At 39.4% G+C, this 13,815-nt stretch overlaps 1 protein-coding gene across 1 annotated transcript; it reads left to right on the top strand.

Annotated features, from left to right (window-relative positions):
- Window positions 1-144: 144 nt before the first annotated feature.
- ATP6V1E2 (ATPase H+ transporting V1 subunit E2) lies at window positions 145-13,407 on the top strand. Its single transcript, XM_045981617.1, has 2 exons — window positions 145-223; window positions 12,518-13,407. The coding sequence occupies exon 2, from the start codon at window positions 12,621-12,623 to the stop codon at window positions 13,299-13,301; it is 681 nt and encodes a 226-aa protein (XP_045837573.1). The 5' UTR covers window positions 145-223; window positions 12,518-12,620; the 3' UTR covers window positions 13,302-13,407.
- The last annotated feature ends 408 nt before the right edge of the window (window positions 13,408-13,815 follow it).

Below are 13,815 nucleotides of genomic sequence, written 5' to 3' on the forward strand. Positions count from 1 at the left end.
GTGTGCCAAGGAAATCCCTCTAGGCCTCCTCTTGGCAGGCTTGGCCAGCCTTCCCCAGTGACAGCCTGGCTCTTAGGACTTGAGTTGCTGCCTGGTCAGATGGTAAGGGTCGTCGGCAGAGAGAAGGAAACAACAGTGCCAGGCTCCGGTGTGCGTTCCAAGTTCTACATTCCGTGCAGACTCCCGGCGTCAGAGCGAAAGCTGACCCTTGGCAGGACACTGGGTAAGTCGGGTACGTTTTTCCCTCTACAACATCACCTGAGGCTTCTCGAATCTCCCACTCTCTACGCTTTCGTTCACAGTGGCTCCCAAAGCTGGTGACCAAGCAGGGTTACCCAGGAAGACTTTAAAAAAAAAAAAACCCAGGGTTAAAGCCTCTGCCTTCAGCTCATGTCATGATCCCAGGAAGGTCTGGGATCGAGCCCCGCATCGGGCTCTCTGCTCCTTGGGGAGCCTGCTTCCTCCTCTCTGCCTGCCTCTCTGCCTACTTGTGATCTCTGTCTGTCAAATAAATAAATAAAATCTTAAAAAAAAAAAAACCCAAAACATTCAATTATCTTATTTAGGAGCAGAGAATATTGTGCAGTGTTTTTAAAAATTACATCCTGAAACAAGGGGACGGTTTGCAAGATTTCAAACCCCAGATCTTGGTCCTTATCACCAATGGTGGTTGGTTTTACCACCAAACTTGGTGAGTGAGTAATTCAGCTTTCTGGGCATTCTTTTCTTTTTTTTTTTTTTTTTAATTGTGGTTTAAAAAAAACATATAACAGGAAATCTACCCACTTAACAAATTTTTAAGTATACGGTACAGTATTGTTAACTGTATCTGCATTGTACCACGACAGATCTGCATGACTGAAACGCTGTACCCATTAAACAGTGATTGCCCATTTCCCCCATTCCTAGTTCCAGCCAACCACTATTCTGCTGTCTGCGTCTGACTTTGACTCCTTTTGATACCTCCTGCACATAGAATATGCAGCATTTGTCCTTCTCTGATTGACTTATTTCACTTAGCATAATATCCTCAAGATTCATCCATGTTGCCACATATCGTAGGATTTTTTTTTTTTTTAAGGTTGAATAATACTCCATTCTGTGTATGTACCACATATTCTGTATCCATTCATTGCTGATGGAAGCACATTTAGGTTGTTTTCATATCTTGGCTGGTGTGAATAGTTTTAAGTAAACATGAAATTGCTAATGTCTCTTCAAGATCCTGATTTTTTTAAAAAGATTTTATTTATTTATTTCACAGACAGAGATCACAAGTAGGCAGAGAGGCAGGCAGAGAGGAGAAAGCAGGCTCCCCGCGGAGCAGAAAGCCCCATGCGGGGCTCGATCCCAGGACCCTGGGATCATGACGCGAACCGAAGGCAGAGGCTTTAACCCACTGAGCCACCCAGGTACCCCCGGTTATACTGAACATCTTGATACTAAGTCTTCTAATCTATGAACATGAGATGTCTTTATATTTATTTGTATCTTATTTAGCTTCCTACATCAGTGTTTTATAGTTTTTAGTGTACAAGCATTTAGCATCCTTATTTAAGTTTATTCCTAGTATTTTGTTCTTTTTGATAATACTGTAAATGGGATTGTTTTCTTTCTTTTTTTAGTAATGCAAATAATAACAGCACTTACTATGTGGCCAAGGCATTGTTCTAAGCACTTTACATACATTAATCAATTCACTTAATTTTTTTCAAGTGTAATGAACACTGTTATATTAATTTCAGGTGTACAATATAATGATTCAACAATTCTATACATTTTCTCAGTGCTCATTACTCTTTTTTTTAAAGATTTTATTTATTTATTTGACAGACACAGATCACAGGTAGGCAGAGAAGCAGGCAGAGAGAGAGGGGAAAGCAGGCTTCCTGCTGAGCAGAGAGCCCGATGTGGGGCTCTCGATCCCAAGACCCTGAGATCATGACCTGAGCCAAAGGCAGAGGCTTAACCCACTGAGCCACCCAGGTGCATCAGTGCTCATTACTCTTTTTTTTTTTTTTTAAATATTTCACTTATTTATTTTTTTCAGCGTAACAGTATTCATTGTTTTTGCACAACACCCAATGCTCCATGCAATACGTGCCCTCCCTATTACTCACCACCTGGTTCCCCCAACCTCCCACCCCTGCCCCTTCAAAACCCTCAAGTTGTTTTTCAGAGTCCATAGTCTCTTATGGTTCACCTCCCCTTCCAATTTCCCTCAACTTCCTTCTCCTCTCCATCTCCCAATGTCCTCCATGTCATTTGTTATGCTCCACAAATAAGTGAAACCATATGATACTTGACTCTCTCTGCTTGACTTATTTCACTCAGCAGAATCACTTCCAGTCCCGTCCATGTTGCTACAAAAGTTGGGTATTCATCCTTTCTTTCTTTCTTTCTTTTTTTTTTTTATAAACATATAATGTATTTTTATCCCCAGGGGTACAGGTCTGTGAATAACTAGGTTTACACACTTCACAGCACTCACCATAGCACATACCTTCCCCAATGTCCATAACCACCTCCCCCTCTCCCAACCCCACCTCCCTCCAGCAGTTTGTTTTGTGAGATTAAGAGTCATTTATGGTTTGTCCGCCCAACAATCCCTTCTTGTTTCATTTATTCTTCTCCTATCCCCATAACCCCCCATGTTGCATCTCCACGTCCTCATATCAGGGAGGTCATATGATAGTTGTCTTTCTCCGATTGACTTATTTCACTAAGCTTGATACCCTCTAGTTCCATCCACGTCGTCGCAAATGGTAAGATTTCATTTCTTTTGATGGCTGCATAGTATTCCATTGTGTATATATACCACCTCTTCTTTATCCATTCATCTGTTGATGGACATCTAGGTTCTTTCCATAGTTTGGCTATTGTAGACATTGCTGCTATAAACTTTCAGGTACACATGACCCTTCGGATCACTATGTTTGTGTCTTTACGGTAAATACCCAGTAGTGCAATTGCTGGGTCATAGGGTAGTTCTATTTTCAACATTTTGAGGAACCTGCATGCTGTTGTCCAGAGTGGTTGCACCAGCTTGCATTCCCACCAAGAGTGTAGGAGTGTTCCCCTTTCTCCGCATCCTCGCCAGCATCTGTCATTTCCTGACTTGTTAATTTTAGCCATTCTGACTGGTGTGAGGTGATATCTCATTGTGGTTTTGATTTGTACTTCCCTGATGCCAAGTGATGTGGAGCACTTTTTCATGTGTCTGTTGGCCATCTGGATGTCTTCTTTGCAGAAATGTCTGTTCATGTCCTCTGCCCATTTCTTGACTGGATTGTTTGTTCTTTGGGTGTGAGTTTGCTAAGTTCCTTATAGATTTTGGACACTAGCCCTTTATCTGATATGTTGTTTGCAAATATCTTCTCCCATTCTGTCAGTTGTCTTTTGGTTTTGTTAACTGTTTCCTTTGCTGTGCAGAAGTTTTGATCTTGATGAAATCCCAATAGTTCATTTTTGCCCTTGCTTCCCTTGCCTTTGCCGATGTTCCTAGGAAGATGTTGCTGCGGCTGAGGTCGAAGAGGTTTCTGCCTGCGTTCTCCTCAAGGATTTTGATGGATTCCTTTCTCACATTGAGGTCCTTCATCCATTTTGAGTCTATTTTTGTGTGTGGTGTAAGGAAGTGGTCCAATTTCATTATTCTGCATGTGGCTGTCCAATTTTCCCAGCACCATTTATTGAAGAGGCTGTCTTTTTTTCATTGGACATTCTTTCCTGCTTTGTCAAAGATTAGTTGACCATAGAGTTGAGGGTCTATTTCTGGGCTCTCTATTCTTTCCATTGATCTATGTGTCTGTTGTTGTGCCAGTACCATGCTGTCTTGATGATGACAGCTTTGTAATAGAGCTTGAAGTCCGGAATTGTGATGCCACCAACTTTGGCTTTCTTTTTCAATATTCCTTTGGCTATTCGAGGTCTTTTCTGGTTCCATATAAATTTTAGGATTATTTGTTCCATTTCTTTGAAAAAAATGGACGGTATTTTGATAGGGATTGCATTAAATGTGTAGATTGCTTTAGGTAGCATGGACATTTTCGCAATATTTATTCTTCCAATCCAGGAGCATGGGATATTTTTCCATTTCTTTGTGTCCTCCTCAATTTCTTTCATGAGTACTTTATAATTTTCTGCATATAGATTCTTAGCCTCTTTGTTTAGGTTTATTCCTAGGTATCTTATAGTTTGGGATGCAATTGTAAATGGGATTGACTCCTTCATTTCTCTTTCTTCTGTCTTGTTATTGGTGTACAGAAATGCAACTGATTTCTGTGCATTGATTTTATATCCTGACACTTTACTGAATTCCTGTACAAGTTCTAGCAGTTTTGGAGTGGAGTCTTTTGGGTTTTCCACATATAGTATCATATTATCGGCGAAGAGTGATAGCTTGACTTCTTCTTTGCTGATTTGGATGCCTTTAATTTCTTTTTGTTGTCTGATTGCTGAGGCTAGGACTTCTAGTACTATGTTGAATAGCAGTGGTGATAATGGACATCCCTGCCGTGTTCCTGACCTTAACAGAAAAGCTTTCAGTTTTTCTCCATTGAGAATGATATTTGTGGTGGGTTTTTCATAGATGGCTTTGATAATATTGAGGTATGTGCCCTCTATCCCTACACTTTGAAGAGTTTTGATCAGGAAGGGATGCTGTACTTTGCCAAATGCTTTTTCAGCATCTCTTGAGAGTATCATATGGTTCTTGTTCTTTCTTTTATTAATGTGTTCTATCACATTGATTGATTTGCGGGTGTTGAACCAACCCTGCAGCCCTGGAATAAATCCCACTTGATCGTGGTGAATAATCCTTTTAATGTACTGTTGAATCCTATTGGCTAGTATTTTGGTGAGAATTTTTGCATCTGTGTTCATCAAGGATATTGGTCTGTAGTTCTCTTTTTTGGTGGGATCCTTGTCAGGTTTTGGGATCAAGGTGATGCTGGCCTCATAAAATGAGTTTGGAAGTTTTCCTTTCATTTCTATTTTTTGGAACAGTTTCAGGAGAATAGGAATGAGTTCTTCTTTAAATGTTTGGTAGAATTCCCCTGGGAAGCCGTCTGGCCCTGGGCTTTTGTTTGTTTGGAGATTTTTGATGACTGTTTCAATCTCCTTACTGGTTATGGGCCTGTTCAGGTTTTCTATTTCTTCCTGGTTCAGTTGTGGTAGTTTATATGTCTCTGGGAATGCATCCATTTCTTCCAGATTGTCAAATTTGTTGGCGTAGAGTTGCTCATAGTATGTTCTTATAATTGTCTGTATTTCTTTGGTGTTAGTTGTGATCTCTCCTCTTTCATTCATGATTTTATTGATTTGGGTCCTTTCTCTTTTCTTTTTGATGAGTCTGGCCAGGGGTTTATCAATCTTATTGATTCTTTCAAAGAACCAGCTCTAGTTTCATTGATTTTTTCTATTGGTTTTTTTTTTTTTTTTGGTTTCTATTTCATTGATTTCTGCTCTGATCTTTATGATTTCTCTTCTCTTGCTGGGTTTAGGGATTCTTCCTTGTTCTTTCTCCAGCTCCTTTAGGTTTAGGGTTAGGTTGTGTACTTGAGACCTTTCTTGTTTCTTGAGAAAGGCTTGTACCACTATATATTTTCCTCTCAGGACTGCCTTTGCTGTGTCCCACAGATTTTGAACCGTTGTGTTTTCATTATCATTTGTTTCCATGATTTTTTTCAATTCTTCTTTAATTTCCTGGTTGACCCATTCATTCTTTAGAAGGATGCTGTTTAGTCTCCATGGATTTGGATTCTTTACAGCTTTCCTCTTGTGATTGAGTTCTAGCTTCAGAGCATTGTGGTCTGAAAATATGCAGGGAATGATCCCAATCTTTTGATACCAGTTGAGACCTGATTTGTGACCCAGGATGTGATCTATTCTGGAGAATGTTCCATGTGCACTAGAGAAGAATGTGTGTTATGTTGCTTTGGGATGAAATGTTCTGAATATATCTGTGATGTCTATCTCGTCCAGTGTGTCATTTAAGGCCTTTATTTCCTTGTTGATCTTTTGCTTGGATGATCTGTCCATTTCAGTGAGGGGAGTGTTAAAGTCCCCTACTATTATTGTATTATTGTTGATGAATTTCTTTGATTTTGTTATTAATTGGTTTATGTAGTTGGCTGCTCCCATGTTAGGGGCATAGATATTTAAAATTGTTGGATCTTCTTGTTGGACAGACCCTTCGAGTACTATAAAGTGTCCTTCCTCATCTCTTATTATAGTCTTTGGCTTAAAATCTAATTGATCTGATATAAGGATTGCCACCCCAGCTTTCTTCTGATGCCCATTAGCATGGTAAATTGTTTTCCACCCCCTCACTTTAAATCTGGAGGTGTCTTCACGTCTAAAATGAGTTTCTTGTAGGCAACATATTGATGGGTTTTTTTTTTTTTAATCCATTCTGATACCCTGTGTCTTTTGATTGGGGCATTTAGCCCATTGACATTCAGGGTAACTATTGAGAGATATGAATTTAGTGCCATTATTAGCCTGTAAGGTGACTGTTACTGTATATTGTCTCTGTACCTTTCTGATCTACTACTTTTAGGCTCTCTCTTTGCTTAGAGGACCCCTTTCAATATTTCCTGTAGAGCTGGTTTGATGTTTGCAAATTCTTTCAGTTTTGTTTATCCTGGAAGCTTTTTATCTCTCCTTCTATTTTCAATGATAGCCTAGCTGGATAGAGTATTTTTGGCTGCATATTTTTCTCGTTTAGTGCTCTGAATATATCATGCCAGCTCTTTCTGGCCTGCCAGGTCTCTGTGGATAAGTCTGGTGCCAATCTAATATTTTTACATTGTATATTACAGACTTCTTTTTCCGGGCTGCTTTCAGGATTTTCTCTTTGTCGCTAAGACTTGTAAATTTTAATATTAGGTGACGGGGTGTGGACCTATTCTTGTTGACTTTGAGGGGGGTTCTCTGCACCTCCTGGATTTTGATGCTTATTCCCTTTGCCATATTAGGAAAATTCTCTCCAATAATTCTCTCCAATAGACCTTCTGCTCCCCTCTCTGTTTCTTCTTCTTCTGGAATCCCAATTATTCTAATGTAGTTTCGTCTTATGGTGTCACTTATCTCTCGAATTCTCCCCTCGTGGTCCAGTAGCTGTTTGTTCCTCTTTTGCTCAGCTTCTTTATTCTCTGTCATTTGGTCTTCTATATCACTAATTCTTTCTTCTGCCTCATTTATCCTAGCAGTGAGAGCCTCCATTTTTGATTGCACCTCATTAATAGCTTTTTTGATTTCAACTTGGTTAGATTAGTTCTTTAATTTCTCCAGAAAGGGCTTTAATATCTCCAGAGAGGGTTTCTCTAATATCTTCCATGCCTTTTTTGAGCCCGGCTAGAATGTTCAGAATCGTCATTCTGAACTCTTGATCTGACATATTACCAATGTCTGTGTTGATTAGGTCCCTAGCCTTCGGTACTGTCTCTTGTTCTTTTGTTTGTGGTGATTTTTTCTGCCTTGTCATTTTGTCCAGATAAGAGGATATGAAGGATCAAATAAAATACTAAAAGGGTGGCAAAGACCCCAGAAAAATGCGCTGTAACCAAATCAGAAGAGACCCCAAATTGTTGGTGGGGGGAGAAAGGGGATAAAAAGAGGTTCAGAAAAAAAAAAGAAAAAATTTTAAAAAATAAAACAAATAAAGAAAAAATATAAAAAAGAAAGAAAAAATATATATTTTAGATAAACTAGTCAAGAAACGTTAAGAAAAGGGTAAAAATTTTAAAAAATTTAACAGAAGAAGAAAAAAGAAAGAAAAAAAATTGAAAAAAAAAATTGAATTAACCGCAAGACTAAAGAATCATGGGGAGAAAGCCATGAGTTCCGTGCTTTGTTTTCTCCTCCTCTGGAATTCCACTGCTGTCTTAGGTATTGAACCTGCTTTCCTTGATAGATGAACTTCGTCCTGGCTGGATATTTTGTTGATCTTCTGGGGGAGGGGCCTGTTGTAGTGACTCTCAAGTGTCTTTGCCCGAGGTGGAATTGCACCGCCCTTACCGGGGGCTGGACTAAGTAATCCGCTCGGGTTCGCTTTTGGGAGCTTCTGTTCCCTGAACGCTTTCTGTAGAGTTCCGGAGGACAGGAATGAAAATGGCGGCCTCCTAGTCTCTGGCCCGGAGGAGCCGAGACCCCGGGGCCCCACTCCTCAGTGAGCCCCCAGAGGACAGCACCCAATCACTCCCGTATCCCCAGCCTCCAGCCGCGCTCCGAGCTCACCCAGCCTGTGACCAGTTCAAGGTAACCCCGAGCTGAGAGTTCAGTCCTCAGCTCTGTCTCTGTAGCCGGCTTCTCCGTTCTAATGCCTGCGAGCTCTGCGACACTCCGACACCCCCGATCCTTCTGTGACCCTGCGGGACCTGGGGCCACGCTGACCCCGCGTGGGCTTCACCCCGGTTTAGCCTCTGGAGCAATGTCCCTCAGTGGAACAGACTTTTAAAAGTCCTGATTTTGTGCTCTGTTGCTCTGCCGCTTGATGGGAGCCGTCCCCTCCCCCGCGGTCTATCTTCCCGTCATTTTAGATTCACTTCTCCGCCAGTCCTACCTTTCAGAAAGTGGTTGATTTTCTGTTTCTAGAATTGCTGTTCTTCTTCTCTTCGATCTCCCGTTGGATTTGTAGGTGTTTGCAATGTTTAGATAAGCTATCAAGCTGATCTCCTGCTACCTGATGTAGTCTCAGCCTGCTACTTCTCCGCCATCTTGCCTCCTCTCAGTGCTCATTACTCTTAATCCACTTTATCTATTTCACTCATACCCCCACCAGCTTCTTCTCTAGCAACAACCACTTTGTTCTCTGTATTTAAGAGTCTGGGGTTTTTTGTCTCTTTTTTCTTTGTTTACTCACTTGTCTTGTTTCTTAACTTCCACATATGAGTGAAATCATATGTTATTTGTCTTTCTCCAACTGACTTATTTTACTTAGCATTATATTGAATAGGATCGTTTTCTTAATTTTCTTTTTGCATTACTCATTGTTAGGCAGAAACACAACTGATTTTTGTGTGTTGATTTCATATCCTTGATGAATTTTTTTATTAGTTCCAACTGGGCTTTTTAATTTTTTTTTTAAGAATCATTAAGGTTTTCTAGATACAAGGTGTAAGGTATGAGATAATTTTACCTCTTTTTTCTGATTTAGAAAACTTTTCTTTCTTTCTTGTCTAAATGCTATAGCTAAGACTTCCAGGAAATATGTTGAATAAAAGTGGCAAGAGTAGGCATCATTATTTTGTTCCTGATCTTAGAGGAAAGACTTAGGTGTTTCAGTTTTTCACTGTTGAGTATGTTAGCTGTGGGCTTTTCATATATGGCCTGTCTTATATTGATGTAATTTCTTTCTATTCCTATTTTTTTTAGTGTTTTTTTTTTTATCATAAAAAGATGTTGAATTTTGTCAATTGCATCTGTTGAAATCATCACGTGATTTGATCCCTCATTCTGTTACTGTAGTGTATCACACTGATAGATTTTTGTGTGTTGAATCGTCTTTGTGTCACTGGGATTAACATCACTTGGCTAAGGTGTATGATTCTATGTGCTGTTGAATTGGGTTTGTTAGTATTTGTTGAGGATTTTGCACCTGTGTTCATTAGGAATATTGGCCTGTGGTCTTTTCTTGCAGTGTCTTTGGCTTTGGTATCAGGGTAATGCCAGCCTCATGAAATAACTTCCAAAGTGTTTCCCATTCTTCAGTTTTTTGGAAGAGTTTGAGAAAGATTAGCATTAATATTTTAATTTTTGGTAGAATTCTCCAATGAGCCATCTGGTCCTGGGCTTTTATTTATTGGGAAGATTTGATTACTTATTCAATCTCCTTACTCGTTATAGGTATGTTCAGATTTTCAGTTTCTAGTATGTTGTATGTTTCTAGGAATTTAGTTCTTCTGGGTTTTCTAATTTGTCAGTATGTAACTGTTTATTGTAGTCTTTTATAATCCTTTTTACTTTTGTGGCTGCAGTAGTACTCATTTTTCATTTCTGATTTTATATGAGTCTTTTTTTTTTAGTCTAGCTGAAGGTTTGCCAATTTTATCTTTTCAAAAACCAACTTTTAGTTTTAATGATTCTTTTCCCTTTTTGTTTCATGTATTTCTGCTTTAATCTTTATTTTTAAAAATATTTGTTTGTTTATCAGTTTGTTTATTTATTCATTCATTCAGAGCGAGTGGAGAGGGGTAGAAGGAGAGTAAGAGAGAATCCCAAGCAGGTTCCATGCCCAGTGTCGAGTCTGACTTGGAGCTCAATCCCACAACCCTGAGATCATGAACCAAGCTGAAATCAAGAGTCAGAGACTCATAAGACTGAGCCACCCAAGTGCCGAACTAATCTTTATTATTTCCTTTATTTTTATGATTCTGGGCTGAGTTTGTTCTTCTTTTTCTAGATCCTTGAGGTGTTGAGATAGATTGTTTGAGATTTTTCTTCTTTTTTTAATATAGGCATTGGCTGCTATAAACTTCCCTCTTAGTACTGCTTTACCTGCATACCATAAGTTCCGATTATGTTGTGTTTTCATTTTTGTTTGGCTCAAGATATTTTCTAATTTCTCTTTTTGTTTCTTCTTTGACCCTTTGGTTATACAAGAGCGTGTTGTTCAATTTCCACATATTTGTGAATTTTCCCGTTTTTCCGTCTGCTGTTGATTTCCAGTTTCATTCCATTGTGGTCAGAAGAGATACTTGGTATGATTTCAATCTTCTTAAATTTGTTAAGAACTTGTTTTATGACCTTACATGACCTGTGCTGGAAAATGCTCCCCATGTGCTTGAGAAGAAGTATATTCCATTTGGTTTATATTTTTGTTCAAGCAGTTCTGTTGCCTTGTTGATCTTCTGTCTGGATATTCTGTCCATTATTGAAATAGGATATTAAAGTCTCCTAATATTACTGCATTGATGTCTATTACTCCCTTCAGTTCTGACATTTGCTTCATATATTTGGGGGCTCTGATACTGGTGCATATATATATTTATAATTATTATATCTTCCTGGTGAATTGACCCTCCATCATTATATGTCTTTTTTTTTCCCTTATGACAGTTTTTGTCTTAAAGTCTGTTTTGTATGACATAAGTATGGACACTCCTGCCCTCTTTCGATTACCATTTCCACAGAGTATCTTTTTCCATTTTTTCACTTTCATCCTATGTGCATCATCTAAAGTGAGTATCTTGTAGACAGCATATATTTGCATCTTTTAAAAATGTGTATCTATTCAGCCACTCTAGGGAGTTTAATCAATTTACTTTTAAAGTAATTATTTATAGGGAAGAACATGCTATTGCCATTTTGGTAATTGTTTTATGTATGTCCTGTAGCTTTTTTGCCCCTCTTCCTTTCTTGCTGCCTTACTTTATATTTTGCTGACTGGTTTTAGCAACAAGACTTGATTTCTTTCATATTTTCATTTGTGAACCTGGATGTCCATTTCCTTCCTCAGACTTGGGGGAGTGTTTGGCCATTATTTCTTCAAATATACTTTCTGTCACTGGAAATCTCATACTGCATATATTGATTCACTTAATGATTTCCCACATATCCCTTAGGCTTTCTTAACTTTCTTCTTTTTCTTCTTCTTTTTTTTTTAATGTGTATCTCTTCAGATGAGCTGTCTTTGAATTTGCTGGTTCATTCTTCTCTAAATTAAGTTTGTCATTGAACTCCTGCAGTGAATTTCTCAATTCGGTTACATTCTTTAGCTCCAAAATTTGTTTGGTTCTTTTAAAATATTTTCTCTCTGCTGCTGCTGTTAGTCTTATTTTATTCATGTATCATTTTCCTGAGCTCATTAAGCATCTCAGGAAGGCTTTTTTTTTTTTTTTTTTTCCAGGAAAGCTTTTTAAGATCTGGATTCTCAGACCCTACTGGCAGAGATTCTAATTCAGTAGTCTAGTGGAGCCTAGAAATCTGTCTTTCTGAAAGTTTACCTAGGTGATTCAGATGTACATCTAGAGTTGGAAAACACTTGAAATGAAAAGACTACCTTCAACCCCTCCCACTTCCCACTTCTCTCCAAGGTGCCACCATCTGTTTGCCAGTGTTCTGCCTCTGCATGATCTAAGGGATCTTGAAACCCTTCTGCCTCCAGGCAGCTTTCCTGGATTGAATCCTGTCTGACCATGAATTTCTTAGCATTCTCCCTAGCCCTTGCCAGCCCAAAATGGGCCTATATTTCCCATTTAGGTATTAATTTGGCATTTCATCCCTTCAGTTTGCTATATGGGTCTTAAGCCATCATTGTCTAAAAAAAACTTCTGGACTAAGTCTACCCTAATTTTTTTTATTATTTAATGATGAAAAAGTGGTGAGTATTGTAGAGATAGAACTCTGCGAACCCAGGGTCACGTCTCTGTTCTTAGAGGGTATGACCTGGGATAGGTTGCTTTTCCCTTCTCGGCCTCAGTTTCCTCGTCTGTGAAATGAGCAGTGACTAGATGTTCTCCATGATCCTTCCTTTTAGACTCTGACTCTCTTCTTCCTTCTCTCCTGCACTCCATAGCCAAGGAAGTGGAATTCTGAAGTTATTCCTGAAACTCTGCCCTAAATCAAAGGAGCCAGAGGGCCTGCAAGTCCCCCCTCTACTTCCCTTTCCAGGAGCAAGCATGGCCTTGAGTGATGTCGATGTGCAGAAGCAGATTAAGCACATGATGGCTTTCATTGAGCAGGAAGCCAATGAGAAGGCAGAAGAAATAGATGCCAAGTCTGAAGAAGAGTTCAACATCGAGAAGGGACGCCTTGTGCAAACCCAGCGACTGAAGATTATGGAGTATTACGAGAAGAAGGAGAAGCAGATAGAACAGCAGAAGAAGATCCAGATGTCCACCATGAGGAATCAGGCAAGGCTGAAAGTCCTGAGAGCCCGAGATGACCTCATCTCAGAGTTGCTGAATGATGCAAAGCTGAGACTCAGCAGGATTGTGGCAGACCCAGAAATCTACCAGGGGCTGCTGGATAAGCTAGTGCTTCAGGGTCTGCTCCGGCTGCTTGAGCCTGTGGTAATTGTCCGCTGCAGGCCACAGGACATCCTCCTGGTGGAGGCTGCGGTGCAAAAAGCCATCCCTGAGTACATGATAGTCTCCCAAAAATGTGTGGAAGTCCAAATTGATCAAGAGGTACACCTGGCTATTAATGCAGCTGGAGGTGTGGAGATCTACAGTGGCAATCAGAGAATAAAGGTTTCCAATACCCTAGAAAGTCGACTGGATCTCTTAGCCCAACAAAAGATGCCTGAAATACGAGAGGCCTTGTTTGGAGCCAATGCCAACAGAAAGTTTTTCATATAAGACTCTGCCAAGTGAAACTCAGGTTGGATTGCTAAGCCTCTGAAAGCATATGTTACTAGAGCAAAGGAAACTAGTCACGTTTCCTATTCTTTGTTGCTTTGATAGGATTCTGTCTTCTTTCATGAAATACCCTTGGAATAGCTAAAGGCATATTTTGGAATAAAACCTGAAAATGCTTAGAAATCTAATTCTGGTTTATCCATACATACTGAATCTTCTGGTCAGTTCAATAGTCTCAGTTGAAGGGAGTAAAGACATTTGCTCTTTAGCATGTCCTTTGGTTGAGATGTGAATGATGTTAATGGTTTGTGGGTCTGAGTGCTCTAAAATTCTTTAATATTATCTGAAGTGTGTTTTATTTCTTTTGCTTCTGCTTTCTGTACTTATTTAGTGAAGTTTAGCGATCTTTTTTTGGTCAAGGCCAACTTCATGGGCGTGACTGGAATAGTCACATAGGGTTCTTTTTTTTTTTTTAAATATTTTATTTATTTATTTGACAGAGAGAGATCATAAG

The sequence above is a fragment of the Meles meles genome, chromosome 16, assembly GCF_922984935.1.
Source record: "Meles meles chromosome 16, mMelMel3.1 paternal haplotype, whole genome shotgun sequence".
Lineage (NCBI taxonomy): Eukaryota > Metazoa > Chordata > Mammalia > Carnivora > Mustelidae > Meles > Meles meles.